We start from the raw sequence: 25043 nt of genomic DNA, 5'->3' as shown, positions 1-25043 counted from the left end.
GCATTTGGGTGGACTGGAACTTCCAACCTTTCGGTAGCAGCCAAGCATGTTAACTGTTTGCACCACCCAGAGACTTCTAGATGATGTTAAGTCCCCTTTGAATGCTGAGATCCTCTGAAGGCACCTACAATGCCCACTCTCCTTGTCTTGTTGGCTCTGAGTATGTTAGCTCCTTACTTGCTCTCCATTTCTTGGGGAGACTTTAACGCACCATCTTTGCGATCCTCTATCTTGTTCTGCAACAGTGTACCACATGGGGTGTGGCGATATACACTGGCTGTAAAAATTTTGAAAATTTAAATGCCTTTGGAAGTTTCTGCCAGTGCCTCCAGGCTATCTGGTCGGTCACCTCTCAGAGGCATCTGGTAACCAGTGAGGGAGTGCGGAGATGCAGTGTATGTTAACACCAGAGCAATGATCTCATGTCTGAGTTTTTTTTTGCAACATGAGGTCAGCCCAAGACACAACCATTTCAAAAAGAGGGGTTCAATTTTCCACCTAGTTTTTTTTAAGCTTTGGATAATTAGCATTTTCTAATCTATATTTCTTATCCTTTAAGTGTTTGGAGAATTAAAAAAAATAGGTTCGTTGATGGATAGAATGCTACAATGATACTAGGCATGGCAGGTGTGGAGGGAGGCACAGAGAGGTTGGGCAACAACAAGGAGAAACCAGCAAAGCAAAAACACTGGCCAGTTCTGCCTTTTCTGCTTCTCCCCAGCATCCTCTGTGGCTGGAGGTTCAGGAATCACTGACCCCTTTGCTTCCTTTGTGAGAAAAGAGCTGAGAAGCATTATGGTCTGGACAGTTAGTGGCCCTGTCATTGTGGGCACTACAGCAGATGCCTTTGTTGGGGGAATGTGGAAGCACCTTCTGACTCCAGGAGACAAAGTCCATTCAAACCACGGGACCCCCAGGCACTGCATTCTTAGTAGCCCAGGGCAGCTCGGGTTCCAGCTAGTGCTGACCAGTACCTGTCACAGATGAGCCCCAGACACAGACACTGAAGTGAGACAAACACCTGCTCAGGAATGTGATGAGGAAGTCGTTGGTACCATCAGGGAGGCTTTCCATTGGAGGGCAGAGATAAAGGACAAAGGGGTGAGCAGGTGGTGAAGAAGTGGAGGCCGGAGGGTTTGGTATTTTGGGGTTGTAGCATGGTAAGAAAAAGCATGGATTGCTTTTTCTTTGTTGTTGTTGTTAGGTGCCATTGAGTTGGTTCTGACTCATAGCGACACTATCTGTGTACAACAGGAGGAAACACATGCACTATCCTCACAGTCATTGCTGTGTTTGAGCCCAGAGTTACAGCCACTGTGTCAATCATCTCATTGAGGGTCTTCTTCTCTTTTGCATATTTGTAGATATAAAGGGGGGGCGAACCTCGCCGTTGAGACGATTCTGACTCATAGTGACCCTATAGAAAGGAAGGTGCCATGAGGTAGTCAAAGTATGGAGTTTCCAGAAAGGAGCATATTTTCAGAGAGAGAAGGGATGGAATCCAGCACATCTATGGAAGATCTTTGAAAATGCAGGACAGTTTTCCTGAATCAGGAGATGTTTGGATAGTGATAGGACATCCATAAGATGGAAGGTTATTTTGCCATTAAAATAATTGTTGTGGAAAAACACGGAAACTCTTTGCGATATGATGTTGAGTGGAAACTACACATCAAGAGGTGTGCACATTGATATAAAAACAATGTCTGCCTGCAAAAGCAAAATTGGTAATAGTCATATTAAGGTTAAAAAAACACTTGCCCCGGCCTAGTATTACATCAGTCTAGAGGCCTTTTGAGGAACTCAGACATAAAATCATGTACCTCCAGGAAAAAAGATTTGACTCCTGCTTCTCTCTAATTTGGGAGGAAAGCCCCACCAGTGCTAGCGTGGTATCTGTGTGCAGGCTGCCCACGCTGGGACCCTCTCGGGTGGGGGTTGGCTTGCTAAGGTGCCTGCCCTCCCTACCCTGGTGACTGTCAGCACTCTGGGCTGGGAATTGTTGGGAACGCCCTCCTGCTAACTGAAATGCCTCAAACGCATTATTGTTTTTCCAGACTTATTTCCAACGGATGTTTTGTGCTTAGGCAGGGAGGTCAGCACTTTGGGGAAAGAAGTTGGGAGGACTGAGTCGAAGGGGTGCTAATTCCTGGTGCTTTGTCATCTTGTCCTGTGGGGGGGAGGCGGTGGGGTTGGAACATATCCACTTTGACACTAGGTGAAGGAACATGGCTGTGACCCTCAGCACAGACAGCGCCATGACAGTAGGGTAGGTGAGAGCCAATGGAGCGGAGCTGTGGACGGAGCTTGTGAAGCTATCAGAGGAGTCCAGAGTGGTTGTGCTTCTCAAAGTGTTTGGTCTTCTGGACTTTAGTAGAAAAAGGGAAGCTGTGCAGGATAGACTTTCATTCAGCATCTAATTTATACTTTCACCAAAGGTGCTTGAGTATTTATTCTGGCTGCCTGGGAGGGGAACTGTACTTGTAAATTTTATATACTGTGTATGTGTTTTCCAGGGTGGAGGAGAAATAGCAATGTCTTGAATCCCTAGCTCCTCAGAAACTCTATGGGGCAGTTCTACTCTGTCCTATAGGGTCCCGATGAGTTGGAATTGACTTGATGGCAATGGGTTTTGAATCCCTATACTGGGAGAAAAAAAAGACCGTTGCCATAAAGTTGACTTCAACTCATGGTGACCCCATTTGTGTCAGAACAGAACCGTACTCCATAGGGCTTTTGAGGGCTGAATTTTTAGCAGTAGATCATCAGGTCTTTCTTCTGAGGTGCCTATGGGTGGACTCAAACTTCCAACTTTTTGTTTAGCAGCTGGTTGTGTCAACCATTTGCACTACGCAGGGTGAGCGTCTGAATATACTGCCTAATGACCTGGGGCGTTAGGATTTTTTTTGACCTGGCGGCGCAGTGGTTAAAGAGCTTGACTGCTAACCAAAAGGTCGGCAGTTCGAATCCACCAGCTGCTCCTTGGACACCCTGTGGGGCAGTTCTACTCTGTCCTATAGCGTCATTATGAGTTGGAATTGACTGACAGCAGTGGGTTTGGTTCTTTTATTTTGGAAAGACTTGTTCTTCATACTGTGACATTTCAGCTGTCCCAGGCCAAGTGGCTGTATCCTACCCCGGCCTCTGTCACATCGCCTCCACTTGAAATGCACAGCAGAACTGTGGGGCTGGAGCTGAGGCCGGCAAGGATGCCTGTGGTACTCCGTTCTGAAGTCTTCCTAACACCAGGGCTCAGCCTGCATCTCCCCAGGTGTTACTCAATGTGGGCAGGATGCCCCCTTGTGGACACCATGTTGACAACTATTTATAATCCCCATTTTAAAGCCAAAGCAACTGAGGCCAAGAGTGCTTCCAAAATCGGATCATAGGTGTACAGCCTGTGGAGGGCAACTTGGCATCTAAGACTCAGGCCCTTTGACTGCCAGCCTGAAACCTGGTCCACAGCCCTGGGTGAAGGGATGCAGAGAAGCAAGCCATCCTGTGTACTCCTGGTCCCCTATTTCCATTTAGAATTGGCCTCGCTCCCCTGTGGCTTCCACTTCAGGGGCCAGGCCACTTTTCCCACAGCATTTTCTGTTTTTATTTGTACCAAGAGATAAATGCTTTCCGAAAACTTTCCATGCAGGCTCTGGAATGAGGCAGATTAAGCCAAACCTGTCACTGCACTTACCCAGTCCTCCTCTGGGCCTGATAGGTGGCTCCCGGTATCTCTCTCAGACACGCCCCGTTTGGCAGAGGCCATATTTCCAGAAGGCAGGCAGGAAATGGAGACCTCGAAGGAAGTGAGAGCTCTCACCAGTGGGCAGTTCAGATGCGGGCCCACTGGGAGGAGCTGGGGGATGTTTGGGAGACCAACAGGTCCTAGGTGGGGGTAGCTAGAGGCAGAAGAAGGAAAAGAGTCTTCTTTCATTTTACAAAAGAGTTCTATGCTGTACGTATGTCTGTGTCTGACCTGTGAACAGTACGAAAAACTGGCACTTGGCGAACAGCGGTGACACGAGAGAATGAAATACATTGCATGACAGGAAGACCACTGGGAAGGTGTCTATCTTGATTCCCACTTTTAATTTTAACATAATGGGAAACACATTTTACGTTTTGTGGTCTTCCCACCTGCAGCCTCAAATGGTTGGGCAAAGGTGATGGGTCTGGGCAATTAAGTGGGTGAAGTCTTATCCATTCCAGGCCCCAGGTTCTGACCCATAAAGCAGAACAGGACTCAGGCAGAACAAAAGGCCCACTTTCCTGTGGACTCAATAGTCAGCCAGGCCCATTGTGTAAAGACTACAGAGCCCGTTTCCCTGTCCCTCCCAGCCTCCCCTTCCCGACCATACACTTCACTCTTCTCCACTGACAGATGGGGGTGGGGGTGGGGGGCTGGCAAAACAGCTTCAATGGACTGAGGAGGGGGGAGCTGGTGAATTTTGTGCTCACAGTGAGGCAGGAGACAAAGCACTTTGTGGCCAGGGCAGTTTCTCCTCCGGCCAGGTGTTCCAAATGAAGAGCAGGTTAGGTGGAGGGATGCAGAGCAAGAAAGCCCTGTTGTCGGGGCCCTACCCCACACCTGCAAAGTGTCTCTGCATTCATTTCTGTCTTCTTTCAGACCCCAAGTACTGTATCTAGTGACAAAGGACTCAGAAATGAAAAATTATTTTTCCTATACTTTTCCTTTGGGAAGACCACCCCAGTCTCAGGAGTAGCCACTGCATGGTTTTCAGGGCAAAAACAAAAACAAAACCATAACCAGTTGGCATCAAGTGGATTCTAATTCATGATGACCCTGTGTGCGCAGAGTAGAACTGCTCCATGGGATTTTCAAGGCTGTGACCTTCCAGAAGCAGATCGCTAGACCCGTCTTCCAAGGTTCCTGGGTGGATTCGAACTGCCAACCTTTCAGTTAGCTGACAAGCTGGTAACCATTTGTGCCACCCACAGACTCCTTTCAGGGAAAAGGAGGCACAAAACAAACAGATACACATACGTACATGGAAACCCTAGTGGCATAGTGGTTAAGTCCTAAGGCCACTAACCAAGAGGTCGGCAGTTCAAATCCACCAGGTGCTCCTTGGAAACTCTATGGGGCAGTTCTACTCTGTCCTGTAGGGTCGCTATGATTCAGAATCAACTTGACAGTAATGGGTACATACATACGCACATTATATACATAGATACATAAACAAATAAGTTTAAAAAAACATTTTAATTGACGTATAACATGCAGCAAAGTGCAAAAATCATAAATATACAACTCGGTAAATTACCACAAAGTGAACCCCTCACTCACATAACCACCACCCAGCTCAAAAGTAGAATAGAAGCCCCCCTTGTGCCTGCTCTCAATCACCAGCCTCCTCCCTCCCTAGAGGTGACCACTATCGGGCTTCCAACTCCATGTTGGAGTTTTCTTTAATTTTGCCTGGAGGCTTCAGAGTGGCTGGACAGGGGATAAGTTTTAGAGATGGACAGGCCAGAGTAGGAATCCTGCCTCCTGCGCTTTCTAGCTGTGTGATCCTGGGAAAATTGCTTGACTTCTCTGAATATTGTTTTCCTTATCTCCAAAAGAGGGAATAACATGGTATCGGCTTTGCATGGCTCACACAGGGACTTAATGAGAGAATGGACATAGGGCTGGCACATAGTAAGTATCCATGGGTGTCGGCTCCCCTCCTTCCTGGTGTCAGGACAGGCTTGGATTCCATACTTCATGAGCCTCCTGAGTCGGCGCAGACCAGTAGACCCGGAGAAAGAACTCCAAAGCCACAGAGCTGGAGGAGGCCTGGCTCCAGGAGGATCTTCGGGCCCAGAACAAGCTCCCTTAGGAAAAGAGCGTGCTGTACCACCCTCTGTAGCCTGAGAAGCTGGTTAAATAAATCTCCAAGGAGAGGAGGGAATGCTGGTCCATCGGGAGAGAGGCCAGGGGCCCCCCACCTCTTCAGGGAGGGCCGTCTCTCCTTCTAGGAAAGAAACTTGAACCAGGAACAGTCTTCAGGGCAAAATACTTTTTCTAGGTTACCATGAAATATGCATTTCATGCAAGCTTTGCAGAGGTCAAACAACCCTTTCTCTTGGCTTTCTGGGAGTTTCCTGTGGAATTCACTTGTGCCTAAAGAAGAAATTTCACCAAGGGGAAAATGTAATAAATGTGGTTTATCTAAACTCCGTGCTCTCGGCTGAATCTGCACTAACGGCTCAGGCAGCCTGCTCCGCAGAGGCCCTCATTTTTCTTTATTGGCTCCGGCAGGGAGGCTTTAGCCTGAGGGAGAGAATGTGGGGACAGAGAAGCAGACATTCTTGGTCTTACTCCTGAGATTTTTTTTCTAATCCCTTGGAACGTTTAGTTCCATTTCTTAACCTTTTTCCAGTCATAGGAATTATTTCTCATTGCAGCTGAACCCATTCATAACTCCAATGCCAGAGGGCCAGACTAGTGCTCAGCAAGCTCTTATAAAGGGGCTTTTATCGTGTATAATTGTGACGTCTGTGGGAGAGAAGGATTTGCCAATAGTAAAAAACGGTAGCTAGCATTTACTGGATACTGGATTAGTTATCTAGTGCTGCTATAACAAATACCCCAAGTGGGTGGCTTTAAGCAAACAGGAATTTAATTTCTCGTGGTTTTGGAGGCTAGAAGTCCAAAACCAGAGCATTGGCTTTAGGGAAAGACTCTCCTGTCAGCTCTGGGGAACGGTCCATGTCTCTTCAGGTTCTATTCCTTGGCTCCTTTCATCTTCATGTGGCAAGGTGTCTGTCTTCCCCCAGCTCAGGTTCTGTGCTTCTTTGCTCCATCTGCTCCTTTTATATCTTGAAAGAAGCTAACTCAAGACACACCCTACACTAATACTACCTCATAACATAACAAAGAAAACCCATTCCCAAATGGAATTATAACCACAAGTATAGGGGTTAAGATTTACAGCAAATATTGGGGGGGGGGGTCACAATTCAATCCATAACAGACACAGAGTACGAGCCAGGATCTGTTCTGACCACTCTCTATGCATTACTTAACCTTCTCAACAACTGTATTCAAATAACCAGTTGCCATTGAGTCGATTCCAATTCATGGCAACTAACACCAGCAACAATTCCGAACTCTCATCTTCATGATAATTTATATTCAAATGAGGTTGTCCGGCTCCGGGCTCCACCTTGTTGTTGATGTTCTCGAGAACAGAACGACCAAAATGAGCTGGTTCTTGGATGTTACATTCATGTGACTGTCTCAGTTCTAGAATGGTATCCACCCCCACACTCTTGACATGTGGCCGTCTTCACTCTCCCCACCCTTTGTTTTCATCTGGGACTGTTTCAGAGCTCCAAGTGACAGTCACCTGAGCTAGACTCATGCGTTCTAGGCAGTTGGATGGTTCTTGTGAAGTTTTCTGTCTTGTCTGACCCAGCAGGACCCACATTCCCTCTGAGGTGCACAGCAAAATGCCCACAGCTGAGCCAGGCAGCAGCTCCACTCCCGCGTCCTTTCCATGGAGACAAAAAAATCAGAATGTTCTGACTGCCTGCTCCTCTTCCAAGTCTTGGCCCTGAAATGAGCCCATTCATTCACGGGAAGCAGGGAAGGGATTGTTTAGAAAGATTTTCCCAGCCTTCAAACACAGAAGTCAAGCCTGTCATGTTTTTTAAGGAGCCCTGGTAGCGTAGTGGTTAAGTGCTTGGCTGCAAACCGAAAGGTCAGTGGTTCAAACTCACCAGCTGCTCTGCAGGAAAAAGATGTGGCAGTCTGCTTCTATAAAGATTACGGCCTTGGAAGCCCTATGGGGCAGTTCTCCTCTGTCTTATAGGGTCACGACGAGTCAGAATCAACTAGAAGGCAACGGATTTATCATATCCTTTGTAAACGCAGATCCCGGCCCTGGTCTTGTTGGCTGTTTAGGGTTTCTTGTTGGCTGTTTAGGGTTTCTTCAGGAGAATCTCAAGGAAGATCTGAAAAATGCCTAAATTTTACAAAATAAAACTTGCAAACTGACTTTAAACACAGGTATAAATGCTGTTTTAGGAAAGACGGGAGAATGCAACAACAACAACAACAAATCATCCCTTCAAAATGCCTAGACTAGTGCCTTAACTTCTAATTTTTAAAGACTGTAAACCAGCACTCTGGGATGACGGCAAATCCAATGTATTACTCCTCTCATTTAGTTGAATTCTCTTAAGGGCATACGCCCCATCCACTTCTCAACTCCTTCCACCAACTATCACCTCCTCCCATAGAAGGATCTGTACGTAAAAAAAAAAAACAAAGAATATCATAGCTGAAGGACTTTTAATGATCTTCCAGGTCAGGGTGTGACAAACTATGACCTGCAGTCCAAATCTGGCCAATTCTGGCCTGTGGCTTTTTTTTTTTTTTTTGTACTGCTCTTGAGCTAAGAAAGGGTTTTACATTTTTCAAGGGTTGTAACAAACTGAAAACAAAAACAAAGACAAATGTGTGACAAAGACTGTATGTGGCCCTCAAAGTCTAAAGTGTTTACTATCTGGTCTATTATAGAAAAAGGTTGCTGTTTCCTGTTTTGATCCAGTCCCTTCATTTTTCTGATGACAAAATTAAGGTCTAGACATGAAAAGTCATGTACCAAGGTCACACAGCGAATTAGTAGCAGAACCAGAACCAGATCCAGGACCCTGGTTTCCTGATTCTCTGTCCTGTGTTCTCACCATGAGGTGGTGTGGCCTCCTGAGACCTTCCGAATGATACACAGATAAACAGGGAACTTAAAGGGCACTGGCCGTGCCCCCACCCCCAAGCCCAGCCTTTAGTCCTAATTCACTCTGATCCTGACTCAATGAAGCTATTACAGTCCTGTAGGGTTCACTCCAAAATAAATGAATCACATGGCCTTTTTCTTTCCCTCCAGTAATCTCTCTCTCGTACCCTTCTCCCTATCTTTCCTCTTCTTATTCCCTCTTCATTTTATTTTATACTCTTTTTTTAAGAATTGTGGTAAATACATATGTAACAAAACATTTGCCATTTCAGCATTGTTCACACACAATTCAGTGACATTAAGGGTGTCCACCATGTTGTCAGCCATCACCATTATCCATTTCCAAGCTTTTCCATCACCCTCAGCAGAAGCTCAGCGCCCCCAAGCAATGATTCGCCTTTCCTCCTCCCTCCCGTGTCTCCTACTCTTGATCTCAGAATATCTTTTTGTCTATAATCCGTTTTTTTCTTTGCCTTCCAGGTTCACTGCTGGCCTATAATACAACCTCCCACACAGACCAGTCATCACGGCTGAGTGTTAAAGAAGGTGAGTCTGTTTCTCTCGTGCACTCAGGCTTTCTTTGGCGTCGGGCGTGACTTCGTCCCATGCTGGGGACCCCCAGGTCTGGGCATCACCAGGTCTGGGCACCAGTCCCTTGTTCCATTCAATTTTGTCAGCATACAAGGGGAGAAGCTTTGGCTTATGACTCTAGATGTAAAAATATAATGAAGCTTTAAAATATTTTGCAACAATGTTATAAAGCTATAACTTAGAGTGGTTACTCTGCGAGGGGAATAAAATGTGTACTGCTCACTTTTAAAGTTGAAAGTTGGGGTTTTCTCTGTTGAAAACAATGAAAAGAATACCTCAAAGATTCCAGCATGTCCGCATTCTGAGGTTTTTTTAAGCACACTTTCTGAATGCCAATTTATTTTTCAAAAGGTGATTCAGGAGGCTTGGTTTGGTTGAGAGAAAGATAAAACAGTTTTAAGCAAATGGTTTTTGCCAATAAGGGTTTTGGCAAACATTACAGAAGGATTTCTTGACATCTTCATTTACGAAACGACATGGTAGGTTTGTTGTTCCACACACTGTGTTAGATTCTGGGGATTTGAAAGAGTGAGTAATTTATGGTGCCTGATTTAAGGAAGATGAGAATGTGAACAAATCTTAGAAAACAAAAAGGGAGTGGGAAAAAAAAATATGACCGGGAAAAAAAAATATGACCAAGAAAAAAGAACAATTCCATGGAGAAAGGAACATTTGAGGGGGGTCTTGAGGCATGAATAGGAGTTCGGTAGGTATTCTCTCTTTCTCTCTACTTTCTCTTTAACCCATGCTTGCTACAACAGAATGTGAAGGTAGTTTTCAGTGTCCATTGCATACGGTGTAGCACAGTGTAATATTTCAGAGCTGGTAAGAACCTTAGCGACTACTTGGTTCAAAGTCCTCATGGGTAATGGAGGAGATGGAGGTCCAAGGCCACATCTTTAATTACCTAGGATCTTGTGTTCCCCACTAAAAATTTATATTTACATCATGACCAGAGCGTTTTGTGTAAGAAATACGCAGCATAATGAATCTGCCTTTATACTTTTCTGTTTCTTGTTTGCTTCCCTCTCCCCACCTCACCCTGAGCCAGTCCTGTTTCTGCTACTATTTCCTTACCAAATTGGATGTATTTAATTTTGCTGTGAAAAGAAGGTATATTAGCTCACTCTACAGCCTGAATCACATTTTTCCTGATGATCTATTTTAACATCATGTTGTAAATGTCATTTTAAGAGATAACATTTAGTATCATGGCAAACACATTGGATTGGAGGTCAGGGCACCTTTGGCTTAACTTGGGAAAATCACTTCATCCTGAACCTCAGTTTCCTGTCAAAGGAAGGAACTGTAAGAATCAAGCCCAGGCTCATGGAGCTCTTGGCCTCCAAGGAGATGGTGCAGGAGACACAGCACAGGGTTCCACCTTCATCCACAGTCACTCTACTTTGGTCTGTGTGAGATGTTGAGCTTCAAAGAAGGTTTCATTTCAAGATAGGGATCCACTGTGAAGGAAAGGTGGAAGGAAGGAAGGGTGGAAGGGTGGAAGGAAGGATGGGTGGAAGGAAGGATGGGTGGAAGGAAGGATGGGTGGAAGGAAGGATGGAAGGATGGAAGAAGCAGCTGAAAGCACCACTGAACTGCTGAATTAGCACTCTTCCAAGTTCACCATCTCTACAGCCTGGGTACCACTGACATGACAGTTAACCGATGAGGCTCAGAAACAACAAATGAGAGAATTTCTGATGCTGGTCTTAAAATATGGATTTAAGTTTAGAAGCTGGTTTGTTAGAGATGACCTCTAGGGATGATCAACTCACGACTCCTCTCAGTGTCTCAGCTTTTAGCCCTCCTCTGTACCTCCTATACTGCGTTCCCTCCCCTGGGGTCCTTTTGTGTTTGGCGAGTGTGTTTGTAGTGCTGCTGGGCTCATTCAGGCTGATTGCAGGAGCAACTCCATCTTCGGAGATGAATTCAGTGTGGTATCCAGGCAAATGCACACTGCCAGGACCTCATACAGGTGGTGCCAGGCATTGAGCTCCCAGCATCGGCCCTGGTCTCCGGAGATGATTATGGCTGTGCTTTGCAGGTGCGTCTTTTGTCCCCAGTCAAGCTTTCCACTTAAGCTGTCTTACTCCTCTCCCGCCTCCCCACTTGTGAGGTGCTCTGAATCTGTCTGAAGGACCCATCAGGCCACAAAACAAAGTACATTAGCAAGACAAAAGTCCTGGGCTTCTCGCTCCCTCCCTTTCACCCTCTCTTCTGCTGGGCTGTAAAAGCTATCTTTTTTTTTTTTTTAATATTAAATGGAAAAAGAAAGAGAAGACCTCTTGCAGCCCTGGTTCCCGTTTGTTTGAATAAGGCACACACAGCCCAAGAGCAACCCAGAGTTCATTAAAAGCGTTAGAGTTGTGTGTGTGTGTGTCTATGTGTGTCTTTGTGTCTCTGTGTGTCTGTGTGTGTCTCTGTGTGTTTGTGTGTCTCTACCTCTGTGTGTCTCTGTGTGTGTGTGTGTGTGTGTGTGTACCACAAAGGGCAGGCACTGGCATCAAGCACAAAGGAAAAAAGTCAAAGAGGTCCTGTCTATTACTGCTCCTTCCAGCACTTAGGAAACTAGAATGCCTTTTTCCTTTAAATGCTATAAACACCCTTCTAGCTTGTCTCTTGAAATTGACTGCAATCTCTAAGGTTTATTTGTGCCCAGGAAGTAAGACTAAATTTAAAACATTTATTTATAATGATCTTTAAAGCCGCTTTAGATTCAATATCCTGTGGCCGTGGTTTGGACCCAGCTAGAACAGTTATGCTTTCTCTGTGTTCAAGTATCAAGGCAAATGCACTTTAAAACATAAATTAGCCTGGAACCTTCTGTCACCCCTTGACAACGGCAGCCACAACTGTCACCTATATAGGATTTTGTAGTTCATCAGACACTTTGCCATGTTTTGCCACTGCGTGTGAGCCAGACTACACCCCTGTGAGGTAGATATTATTGTCTCCATTTTGCAGACAAAGAAAGTGAGGTTCAGCAATACTGAGTGGCTTACAACAGGACACAGAGCTATTCAATGGCAGAGCAAAGGCTCAGACCCAGGTTAGAAGTTTAAAAGTCCCACACTTCAAATCTTCTCCCTGACAAAAGCATCCTTTACCTTCAGGATGACTTTTCACAAAACCGATACCTCGCCTAAATGTAGTTTGGGTGTAGATTGGAATTTTTTTCCATGTTCTTTCTTTGTCCTTGCAACTTTTCCACCTTCATCTCCAATGACTCCCCTAAAATGTTCTCCTTCCCAAAAGATGAATTTAATCCGGCACCAGCCCTTGTCCTGAGTGCAGGGAGAATCACCTTGAGAGCCCTTTGAAAACACTAATGCTCAGGCCCCACATGCCCAGTTCAGCCGGAATCTCTGGGGGTCGTGCTTGAGCACTGGGACTTCTTTCAGGCTCTCCAGGTGACTCATACCCTGCAGCCCAGGCTGAGAAGCCCTGCTTTACCCTGCGGAGGGAAACTAGGCAGAGGAGAATGAGACACATCTCAGAGCTACCCCACGGCCTTCTGGGGACCCACTGGGGGGCTGATCTGGACCCTTCCTGGCTCCATAGTCCTGCAAAGAAACAGCATGCCCTGTAGGTATACTGAAAGGGTAGGCTAGCCGGGGGGACCATGCGGTCATGATTAGTTCTTTCCATTTTGTCGCTGATGCTGCCGTAATTATTGTTGATTTTAACGACTTTCCATTAGCACATCACTACGTTTTACAAATTCCTTTCCAGTATATCCACCCCCAAAAACAAACAAACCAAACCAGTTGCTGTCGAGCCCATTCTGACTCACAGTATGGTTCCCTCATGTGTTTCAAAGCAGAACTGCTCCATAGGGTTCCCTTGGCTGTAATCTTTACATAAGCAGATCACCAGGCCTTTCTTATGTGGCACTAGGGACTGGGCTCAAACCACCAACCTTTAGGTTAGCAGCTGTGTGCAAACTGTCTTCATCACCCAGGAACACCAAATACCCATGATCCTCCTAAAAAGTAGATATGGTATTGGTAACATGATTTCCCATGGGGGACACTGGGGTTCTGGAATGTTAAATGACCTTTGCAAGTACGTGAGTCCTAGAGCCAGGACTTGGGCTCTCTAAGCCTTGTCGTTTCTGTCCCATGCTGGAGACCTCATTGTGTACTGGTCATAGGTCAGAGTGCAGGTTTTTTTGCGGAGTAAACCCTGCCCTAGGGCCCTCCAATGTGTCAGCTCTAAAACCAGCCTGCAGAAATCAGCAGTTCTTCTCAGAGCTGCTTTGCATGCCTGAACCCTCATTTCCTTAGCCCCTCATTCTGAATCCGTTTCAGTACCTCCGGCTGGCCAAGGGACAGAGGATACTGAACTCCTTGTTTACTGACTCCTGGAACTCATAAGTACACCAAGGCCTGTGTGGTACTGAGGATCTGGCCCCAGCCTGGGAAGGCTTTCAGGACCTGTCCACACCTCTTCTCCACTGAGCTAGGAGCAATAGCTCTGTGCGTAATCATTGCTAGCCCTTGCTAATAGACAGAATGCCTGTCTGCTTACCCTCTAAGGCTGGAACAGAGAGGGGAGAATCTACCTCTCTGTGTCTTTAGAGTGGGATGCCTAACTGTCATGGGAGATGGCGCTAAGGAGAGCCCTGCCCCACTCACTCAAGGAGGTTTCCAGATGGTGTGGCTGTGTGTGTAGCAGCCCCTTTCTGTACACTTGACTGTGTGCTGAGCATTTTCACATCTCTGTCTCATTTACACCTTACCACGTCACCAGGAGACAGAGGGTGGCTGACTATTATCCCCATTCTGCAAATAATGACAGTAAGACACAGAGAGAAGGCAAGATTCATTTAAAGTTGCCCAAGTCTTGATGGTACAGTCCCCGGGTGATGCAAATGGCTAAGCATCAAACGGATGGCAGTTCTAACCCTCCCAGTGCCTCAAAAGAGAGAAATGGCAATCTGTTTCCAAAAGGTCACAGCCTTGAAAACACTATGGAATACAGTTCTAATCTGAACACATGGGGTCGCCGTGAGTCGGGCCAGACTCGACAGCAACTAACAACAACGACAGGTCTTGGTGGCAGGACCAGGGCTCAAATCCGGGTCTTTGGTATTCTCTCCTCCCTCCTGACTGCTTCTCACATCATTATCTCAACATGTTTAATTCAAGCACCTGACATCTTAAACATCCTTTAATACTTTAAACTCATTTAATGCAGGTATTGATCTCGTCTTTCAGCAGGTACAGCATATTGTCTAAGTACTCAGGCCCTGGAATCAAACAAATTCTGCCCCTTGGACAAGTTACATTTTTTCTGCTTCAGTTTCCTCACGTATAAAGTAAGGATAATTATAGCACCCCTTCAAAGAGCACTGGTGGCTCAGTGGTAGAATTCCCTTCCGTGTGGGAGAACCAGGTTTGATTCACTGCAAATGTGCCTCACGCACAGCCGCCACCCATCTGTCAGTGGAAGCTTGCATGTTGCTATGATGCTGAAGAGGTTTCAGTAGAGCTTCCAGACTCAGATGGAGGGTAAGAAAAGGTCTGGTGATTTACTGCTGAAAATCAGCCAGTGAAAACCCTATGGGTCAAAACAGCCTGATCTACAACTGGTCACAGGGATGGTGCATGACTGGGCAGTGTTTTGTTTCCTTGTTCATGGAGTTGCCACGAGGTGGGACTAACTCAATGGCAGCTAACAACATAATACCCTTCAGAGATGATATGACACTTGGAAAGCACTTAGCATAGTATCTGACACATAATAAGTGCTCAGTAAAAGTTAGCTCTATAAATTAGAATGGTAATTATTATTGAAAATAATTGCACTGTTTCTCAAAAATTTACACTATGTTAACACTCTGCCAAGGATGATGAAGAATTCCACATCACAGCATACCATAACATAGGTGAAACTGACAAGTTGCTTAAAATCTTATTAGGGAGATACACATATGATATTACGAAGGAATAATATAAAACTAAGTATAATCCAATAGAAAAATGCATAGTATATGCAAGAAGTTCTCTGAGGGTAATGAAGAGACCAAAGGTCATCAAATGCTGAAGCTGATCATCTATTCCAGACCTTTCACATCACAGAAGAGACTCTGAGACCAGAGACGAGTGACGAATCTCAGTAGCTTAAATCAAAAATGGAACAGAATTCTGTGACTCATATCCTCCCTACCCCATTCATTCATTAATTCATCGCTTCACTCACTAAAGACTCGGTCAGGTGTGGGGCACTAGGCTGAGCTCTAGAGGCATGGTGAACATAACATAGCACCTGCCCTCAGAGAGGGTTGTAGTTGAACAGAAATTCAGACAGGTAGTAAGTAATCAAATGCTGTGTATTTGAGTATCTCCAAATCTTGCAATTTCCCCGGCATTTGCATCCACCATGGGGTATCCTTTATGATTTAGAGGTCATGCTGAAAGATGGGAGGCCACTAGAAACACGCAACACAATAGAGCCGGAAATGGATATTGAAATGAAGGGAAAGAAACCAGTTAGTGTGTGCAGCTCCATTGTGTGTGTGTGTGTGTGAGTGAGGGTGCTTGTGTGAGTTTTCAGGCTGGGTTTTGGGAAAGGAGCCCAGGTAGGTCCCACAGGAAGCTGAAAGACCAGTCCAGTGAGAGGTTCGATTGTGAGGGGCCAGGACACTCAGCAGGGAGCCAGGGGCCAGGGAGGGGGCACGGGTGGGAGGAGAACTGAAATAAGACTGGCCCAGAGTTCCTCATTGTTGAAGCAGACTGATGGCTCCTTCCTCTGAGAGTCCTTATGCTTTTCTCTCTAATTTTCTGTGTCTTTGACATTTTCCATCGTTGCAAAAAGGCCTGGGAGTTTTTGCTTCGGTGATAGAAGTGTACCTGGGTGACAGGACAGGGCTCAGAACATTTGTTCCTGAAGCCGGGCCCTCTGCTGCCAAGGGTGCGGACCCTGCGTTTAGGAGGCTGGGCCTTGGTGGTGGCCTGTGGGCCACCTCTGGGAGGGAGGACGGGACAGGGAGGGAATGATTCCCACCTAGATTTCAGTGTGGATATCTTTGGCTGTGTGTGTGTTGCCTTTTGTAATGTCGTGTGGGGGAAGGGGTTGTTCTGCAACCAGTGGGCCTGAAGGAAAAGGCCTGTAATTCTGTGAGGTAATGTCCTGTTATTTTTAGGGAGTAAATAACATCTCTTATGTAGCAGGTTGTGTCGCTCCACAGGCCCCGCCTATGCCAACTAACATGCACTTAAGCGCTAAGGCATGGAGGCCTCACAGGAAAGCCTGGTGAGAACTTGGTCACTAGATGCCTTTCCGTTAGGGTGAAATACCCTGAATTCATTTTTAGCAAAAAGCAGGAACAGTTGCTAAGTGGGTGTGTATGCATGTGCTGCTGTTTCCCTGGTCCGTCCAAAGGCAGGATATATGATTGTAGAACAGATAGTAGCTAGCTCTCTCCATTTTATTTTTTAATTGTTTTCCTTTGAAATTCCAGAGTTAGTGTTTTGTCTGCTTCCTATCTGACCCTCTTTGGAGAGCTACATGTTTGTTTGTTTGTTTGTTCCTCACCAAAGAGAGACTGGGGGCAGGGAGAGGGAAAGAGAGGAGAGACAGAAGGAGAGAGAAAGAGAGGGAGATATTGAGAGAGATTGAAAAGGAGAAAGAGAGAGAACTGGAAACAAAGAATCGTTGTCTAAACTGTAGCAGGCAGGAAACCCCAGTCCCAGGGGAGTTCAGCCAGCCAGCCCTGTCCCAGAGTCAGACTCCAGCTCTCTGAATTCAACTTGACAGCTTGTCTGGGACACTTTCTAAGTAACCATTATCCTTCCTTTCTCTCAGTGAAAGAACTGTTATTTTTTTTCCGTGGGTGTGCTGTGTGCAGTGTTATTGCACACGTGTTGGTTACATAGTGGCTGGGACACACTTTCTCTAAATTATTGGAAACAGTTAGCCAGCTTCCTAAGACAAGTGTGAATTTGCTCCAGGATAATGAGGCAAATGACTTTCAGTATTGTACCACCGCCTCGTAGACACAGTTATGTTGCATCAAAGGAATTTCATTGGGGCAGTTCTTTCTCTCTAGCTTCAGCGAAGGCATAAATTCTCCTACTTAAAAGAATTCCTCAGTCTCAAGAATAATTCAGGATGCATACTACCACCCCCCCCCCCCTTTGGGGATTCCTTTGAAACATATACAAACAAAAAATACCTTCCAGTGATCATTCTCTTCAAGACCTGGGTTTGATTTATCTATTATTTTAAAGAATTACGTCACCACACGCTGCCTCATGGGGGGAGGTTGTGGTGGAGAGATGGGAGAAAGTAGGGGTCTCCATCTGAAGGTCCAAGTAGACAACCCTCTTCCCTTGGGATGGGGCCATACCAGGGCCTCTCCTAATTACTGCTTCGCCATTCAGTTACAAGAGACTATGAAGTCATGTTTTAGTTAGCTAGTGCTGCTGTAACAGAAATATCACAAGTGGGTGACTTTAATGAGGAGAAGTTTATTTTCTCACAATATAGGCAGCTGGAAGTCCAGATTCAGGGCACCGGCTCTAGTGGAAGGCTTTCTCTGTCTCAGCTTGTCTGGCATCCAGGTCCCTTGATGATCTCCACGTGGCCTCTGTTTTCCCCGCTTGTGCTTGCTTGCCCTGTGTGTCTAAATCTGCTCTTTTTATATCTCAAAAGTCATTAGGTTTAAGACACACCGTACTCTTGGTATGTCCTCGTTCACGTAATAAAAAACCCTATTCCCAAATGGGATTACATAGAAGGGTTAGTATTCCAACACGTATTTTGGGGGACACAATTCAATCCATAATAGGTAAAAACCTACCTTTCAATATACTTGTATTTGATGGTCATCCAAATTTAGATATGCTGCGTTGCCAGGGGCCTGAGTCCCAGAATTGTCTAGATAACCTCCCAGTTCAGGCATGTGACAGTATTGCCCAATCAAATTATCTGACTTCAAAGAGTTACCTGATGTGAATTGATCCCTGTTTAGTCTACTTTGAAACCCAGGTGAGTTCCCGAGGGAGTGGTTTTAATGCTTCCCCTTCTCATTTGGCCTGGTATGCCTTCCTCCCCTGCCTCATCCCTGACCTCAGTCTACACTCCAGGAGCCCATCAAAACCCATTGCCATGGAGTCAATTCCAACTCATAGCAACCCTAAAGAACAGAGTACAACTGCCCCATAGTGTTTCCAAGGAGTGGCTGGTGGATTTGAACTGCCAACCTTTTGGTTAACAGCCAAACTCTTAACCACTGCGCCACCAGGGCTCCCACCACACTCACCCTTTAAGGCCCAGGTCAGGTGACATCTCCTCAGTAAAGTCTCCATCCACCCCTCCCGGTGGTGCTTTGTTTATAACACTGTTCTACCAATTTAGCATTTAGCAGACAGTCGCTATGAGTCGGAATCGACTCGACGGCAGTGGGTTACCATAACAGCCTTCTATCGGCAAGAGTTGAAGCATCTTGGAGATGGGGACCGTGTTTTAGCAAGGCCATTGGATGCATAGATGGGTGAAGGCTGTAGGCAAATGCACCCACACGCTCCTCAAGCTTTTAGTTCAAAACGAACCCTGAGTGATGTTTTTAAATGTGATACTGACTGTTCTGGCGTCATCCACTCTGGATACTGACATGGCACTGCCTTTCCTCTCCACCGTGCCCTAACTTCTCACGTCATTTGACCCCAAGGTGATTCCTGTCGAGCTGTGTCAGTCCCATCTATGAGTGACAAGGAAAGAACCCTCAAAGGGCAGAATCCATCCAAGGAAAAAGGATGTTGCAAGGAAAATATCTTCCGCTGTCTGCAACCTTTCTTTTGTTTTCTCTCTTATCACCCTCCCCCAACAGCAGCTAACATTTACTGAGCACTTACACAGTTCCACTGCACAACAACCTTATTAAGTGTGCACTACAATGATTCCCAAGGAGCCCTGGTGGTACAATGGTTAAGTGCTTGGTTGTTAACCAAAGGTCAGCTGTTCAAACCCACCGGGCACTCAGACAGAGAGACCTGGCCATCTCCCATAAAGATTGTTGTCGTTAGGTGAAACAGAAAGAAACACTGCCTGGCCCTCCACCATCCTCATAATTGTTGCTATGTTTGAGCCCATCGTTGCAGCCACTGTGTCAATCCATCTCCTTGAGGGCCTCCTTCTTTTCTCTGACCTTCTACCTTACCAAGCATGATGTGCTTCTCCAGGGACTGGTTTGATAACATGTCCAAAGTACAAGAGGTGAAGTCTCAGCATGATCGCTTCCAAGAGTATTTTGGTTGTACTCCTTTGAAGACAGATTTATTCATTCTTCTGGGAGTCTATGGTATATTCAATATTATTCACCAACACTATAATTCAAAAGCATCAATTCTTCTTCAGTCTTCCTTATTCATCGTCCAGCTTTCACATGCATATGAGGTGATTGAAAATTCCATGGCTTGGGTCAGGTACACCTTAGTCCTCAAAGTGACATCTTTCCTTTTTAACACTTTAAAGAGGTATTTTGCAGCAGATTTTCCCAATGCAATATATTGTTTGATTTCTTGACTGCTGCTTCTTTGGCTGTTGATTGTGGATCCAAGTAAAATTAAATCTTATTAACTTCAATATTTTCTCCATTTATTATGGTGTTGCTTACTGGTCCACTTGTGAGGATTTTTGTTTTCTTTAGGCTGAGGTGTAATTCGTACTGAAGGCTATAGTCTTTGAACTTCATCAGTAAGTGCTTCAAGTCCTCTTCACTTTCAGCAACCAAGGTCGTGTCATCTGCATGTCGCAGGTTGTTCATAAGTCTTCCTCTAATCCTGATGCTGAGTTCTTGTTTATATAGTCCAGTTTCTCGAGTTATTTGCTCAGCATACAGACTGAATAAGTATGATGAAAGGACACAACTCTGACACACATCTTTCCTGACTTTAAATCACACAGCATCCCCTTGTTCTATTCTAATGACTTCCTCTTGCTCTGTGTATAGATTCCTCAAGAGTACAACGAACTGTTCTGGAATTACCATTCTCTGCAATGTTATCCGTAATTTGTTATGATCCACACAGTCGAATGCCTTTGCATAGTCAATAAAACACAGGTAGACGTTAAGATTACAGCTTAGGAAACCCTATGGGGCAGTTCTACTCTGTCATATAGGGTCTCTGTGAGTCAGAATTGACTTGATGGCACACAACAACAACAGTGTTATTATTCCCATTTTACATAGCAGAAAACCAGGAAACAGATGGATTAGGCAATTTGTCCCAAATCACAAAGCCAGTATGAAGCAGAACAGTCTTTTGCTGCAGGCCCCTCCCTATCCACACGGTGACACAAAATTACCTCCTCTGACTCTGTCTACACTCCATCAAAAGACTTGTTTTTTCCAGGTGGCTGATGTCATCTGACTATTAAGACGATATGATTAGATTCGTTGATTCCTTCTATGGTCCCAAGCCACCACACATCTGTCAGTTTGTTGAAAAATATTAAGTATACTGTGGACAAACAAATCCATCTTGGAAGAAGTATAGCCAGGATATTCCTTGGAAGTAAGCATGGCAAAACTTCATCTCGTGTACTTTGGACATATTATCGGGACAGAGCAGTCCCTGGAGAAGGACATCATGCTTGGTAAAGTAGAGGGTCAGCGAAAAAGAGGAAGACCCTCAATGAGATGGACTGACACAGCGGCTAGAATGATGTGTTCGAGCATAACGACGATTTTAAGGATGGCGCAGGACCAGGCAATGTTTCATTCTGTTGTACATAGGGTCACTCTGAGTCAGAACCGTCTCGATGACACCTAACAGCTACAATGACAGTGGTCCCAAAAGGATGTCTGGGTAGTACAGTGGTTAAGTGCTTGACTGCTAGCCAAAATGTTGGCAGTTCAAACTCATGCAGAGGATTCTCAGAAGACAGGCCTGGTGATCTGCTTCTGAAAGGTCACAGCCTTGAAAACCCTATAGAGCAGTTCTACTTTTCACACGTGGGGTCACCATAAGTAGAAGTCAACTTGAAGGCAACTAATAATAACAACACAAAAACATGGTCCCAGAGATCACGAGCCTGACTCATGGTACTCAGTTCAATTTGCATTTCAGGAAGCATACTTGGGGGTTTCACAGATGGATGTTCTTTTCATTATTATACTTCATAATTAATATAATATTTCATATATTATTTTGTTTTTAATATTACATTAAAAAGGATACAGGAAAGGTAGAAGAAGATTTAGAAAAGGAAATATTACATTAAGTAACTCTTTCTGCCAATAAGAATTGTAATATATTACATGTTGTTAAGTGCTGTCAAGTCAGCTCCGACTCACAGTGCCCCTATGCACAACAGAACAAAACACTCCCTGGTCCTGTGCCATCCTCACAGTCATTGCTATGCTTGAGCCCATTGTTGTAGTCATTACGTTAATCCATCTCTTTGAGAGTCTTCCTCTCTTTCACTGACCCTCTACTTTACCAAGCATGATGTCCTTCTCCAGGGACTGGTCCCTCCTGGTAACATGTCCAAAGTATGTGAATTGCAATAAACTTAATTTAAAAAACAAGGGAGGGGTATTAGTCCAGTGAATTGGTATATAGTTGAGAAATTTCCCTTAAATTACAACAGGGAATCAGTTTCCTGCCCCTATTAGCTTCATCCAAACCAAAACCAAACCCATTGCCATCAACTTGATTCCTACTCATAGTGACCCTATAGAGGACAGTGTTTCCATGGAGCAGCTGGTGGATTTGAACTGCTGACCTTCTGGTTAGCAGCCAATCTCTTAACCATTGCACCACCAGGGCTCCATAAGCTTCATAGACCCATGGTTTTCAAGGAAAAGACAAAACAGCAGATCAGAATCACCTGGGAAGCATTCTTAAAGACCCTTGCCAAGCGTCCTCAGATGCAATTGATTAACGCGCTCAGCTGCTAACTGAAAGGTTGGTGGTTTGAGTACACGCAGAAGTGCCTCCGAAGAAAGGCCTGATAATCTACTTCCCTAAAAATCAGCCATTGGAAAACAGTTCTACTCTGACACACGTGGGGTCGCCATGAGTCAGAATCAGCTTGACAGCAACTGTTCTTGCCAGGGTGAACCAGCCATCCCACCCTACTCTTCTAAATTCATGTATGCCGAGGGAGTTGTAGCTCAGCATTTGTGTTTTTAGAATAAGCCCCATCCATTGCTTCTGAAAGGAGCCCTGGTGGCACAGTGTTTAGGCACTGTGGCTGCTAACTAAAAGGTTGATGGTTCAAACCCGCCAGCTGCTCTGCAGGAGAAAGATGTGGCTGTCTGCTTCCATAAAGATTTCCAGCCTTGGAAACCCTAAGGGACAGTTCTACTATGTTCCATAGGGTTGCTATGCATTGAAATCCAGTCGACAGCAATGGGTTTGGTTTGGTTTTGGTATCGCTTCTGAAATATTGTGAACCAGTGCCTCGTGTGGACACTCAATAGAGAAGAAATGAGTCCTCACACTGCACTCCTGCCACAGCCTTTCTGCCACCACAGTGCTCACCTTTCCTCCTCCCTGGGCCCAAAGGCATCCCTGCCACCTGGTTCAATTCCTTGGGTGCTTAGAAGGTGGGCCTTCCTGACCTCTTGGGTATGTCTTTTGTATTTATGCGTATCAAACCTATCTTAGGAGCTCCTGGGGAAATAAAGAACTGGTAGGCACCAATTTGCTGTCACATTAGGATATAATAATGAATGCATGAGCCCTGCTGGCCCCATTTGCATTTTTATAAGGGAAAATGACTTTGAATAAACCTCTAGGTGGGATGGAAAAAGGAGGGAAGCAGTGGGAAAGGTATTTGGGGGCAACTTGGCCTCTAGGGCACCCTTCCAGTTGGGCTTCTAGTCAGATGATAGCTACTCCTCCTACCACTGCCAGCGAGGGGCCCCACGACTGGGAGTACTCAATGAAGTGGGGCTCCAGTGCAATTTGGCTAACTTCCCAGTGCCATGTCACACTTCCTGGCTGGGCCGTTTGGGCTTTCAATGTCTAGTTCATCTCCAGACTGCTGACCGTGTCTATTTTAGGCCTACCATCTCTACCAAGTTTCACTTTGGCTTGAATATTTCATCCTACTCCAGATGGCAAAGCCAAGACTCAGAATGAAACCAGCCTTGGTAGATGCAGCTCGTTTCCCTTACCATATGGTTTTGGATTGTAATGAGAACTCTAGGTGAACCTAGTTGGCTGTTTTGAGGAGTAGAGTCCCAAAGTCCTTTGTGAAAAAGGGTAGATCCACCCACAAGTGTTCCAAATGACCCACTAGTGGACACCTCAACACAGAATATTTTTTAAGGCATTTGTTCTGCAAAATACACTGATTTCGGAATTCCACCTCAGGGAGGTTGTTTGAGGATACGATGGCTGTTGGAAAGTCTTAAAAGAAGCTTGCTTAGTCCCAAGTTTGTAAACTAAATTCTCTATCTCTTTTTCTATCTCTATCTATCTATTGAGAGAAAAAAGTTTTTCTTGGGCCAGACAGATGTGGAGTGGGTATGGAACATCTTGTGAAAAGCCAGGGTTTAGCATGATTTGTCGTTTTAATATAAATAACAACTTTCCCAAGTTCTTTTTGTAGATATAACAATGTCCTCTCTTCAGCAAAGCCCCTATCTACGATCATTAAGAGCTTATTTCTCATGATGTGTCCCTGGGGGAGAAGGTGAAGCCTTTGAAGAAGAAATGCTAAGGCTAGAAACACAAGCCCAGAATTTAATACGCTTTTCCACATGTGATGATCAACAGAAAACCTAGCATGACTCTGTGATGACATCCGAATTCTTGTGTCAGGCACTACCTAAAGAGAAAGTAGCAAAATTAAGTGGGACTACTGCTTTACGTATCAAAATTCAATAACCCCTCACAGCCCAATTCAAGTTCCACCCTCCTCAACATTTTTTCCTTACTCCTAAGGACTACAATCTCTCCTGTGAACCCCACCACACTCACAACCTATTTATGGAACTAACTACAGATTTCCTTGTAGTCTTTAATTGTGAGTTTTGTCCTGTATCCCTTTTTCCAGCCCCGCAGATATTCAGTAAATATCACTGGCAGTTGATGGAGTCATCGGGGGGAAGAAAATTTAGTCTTTGTCAATTTAATTAAATAGTTAGTGAGCCCTTCTGCTCCAATAAAGAATCAGAAGAAATTAGCTTTGGATGACACAAGAAAGATTAATTTAATGGCCATGAATTAAACTCTGGTAAAGAATAGCAGCAACAAAGGACACTCGGGAGTGTATAAAGGAGCCCTGGTGGCACAGTGGTTGAGCACTCAACTGCTAACTGAAAAGTCAGCAGTTGGAACCAACCACCTGCTCCATGGGAGAAAGATAAGAGGTAAAGATTATAGCCTTAGAAACCCAATGAGCCAGTTCTACTCTATCCTGTAGGGTTGCTATGAGTTAGAATCAACTCAACAGCAATGGGTTTGGTGTTCCTTTTTTTTTTTTTTTTTTTTTAGTATCTCACTTAAGTTCTTGCATTCAATGAAAGAGACCCAGTTCCAAAGACCAGCCAACGTACCCCAAGTACAGTCACCACCTGTGTGTCAGTGGTGGTTTGCGCGTTGCTATGATGTTGAACAAGTTTTAGCAGAGCTCCTAGACTAAGGCAAGCTAGGAGGAAAGGGTGATCTACTTCCAAAACTCAGCCAATGATAACCCTGTGGGTCCCACTGGTCCATGGGGCTGGCACAGGACTGGGCAACG

At 45.2% G+C, this 25043-nt stretch overlaps 1 protein-coding gene across 3 annotated transcripts in view; it reads left to right on the top strand.

Annotated features, from left to right (window-relative positions):
• FLI1 (Fli-1 proto-oncogene, ETS transcription factor) overlaps positions 1–25043 on the top strand; it is a 145284-nt gene that overhangs the window by 99712 nt on the left and 20529 nt on the right. For all 3 annotated transcript variants that reach the window (XM_064268880.1, XM_064268879.1, XM_064268878.1), the window contains one exon: positions 9225–9290. In XM_064268880.1, the coding sequence (XP_064124950.1) occupies positions 9225–9290 (66 nt within the window). The remainder of the gene's footprint in view (positions 1–9224; positions 9291–25043) is intronic.

The sequence above is a fragment of the Loxodonta africana genome, chromosome 15 (assembly GCF_030014295.1).
Source record: "Loxodonta africana isolate mLoxAfr1 chromosome 15, mLoxAfr1.hap2, whole genome shotgun sequence".
Lineage (NCBI taxonomy): Eukaryota > Metazoa > Chordata > Mammalia > Proboscidea > Elephantidae > Loxodonta > Loxodonta africana.
This window is presented reverse-complemented; position numbering and strand designations above follow the sequence as displayed.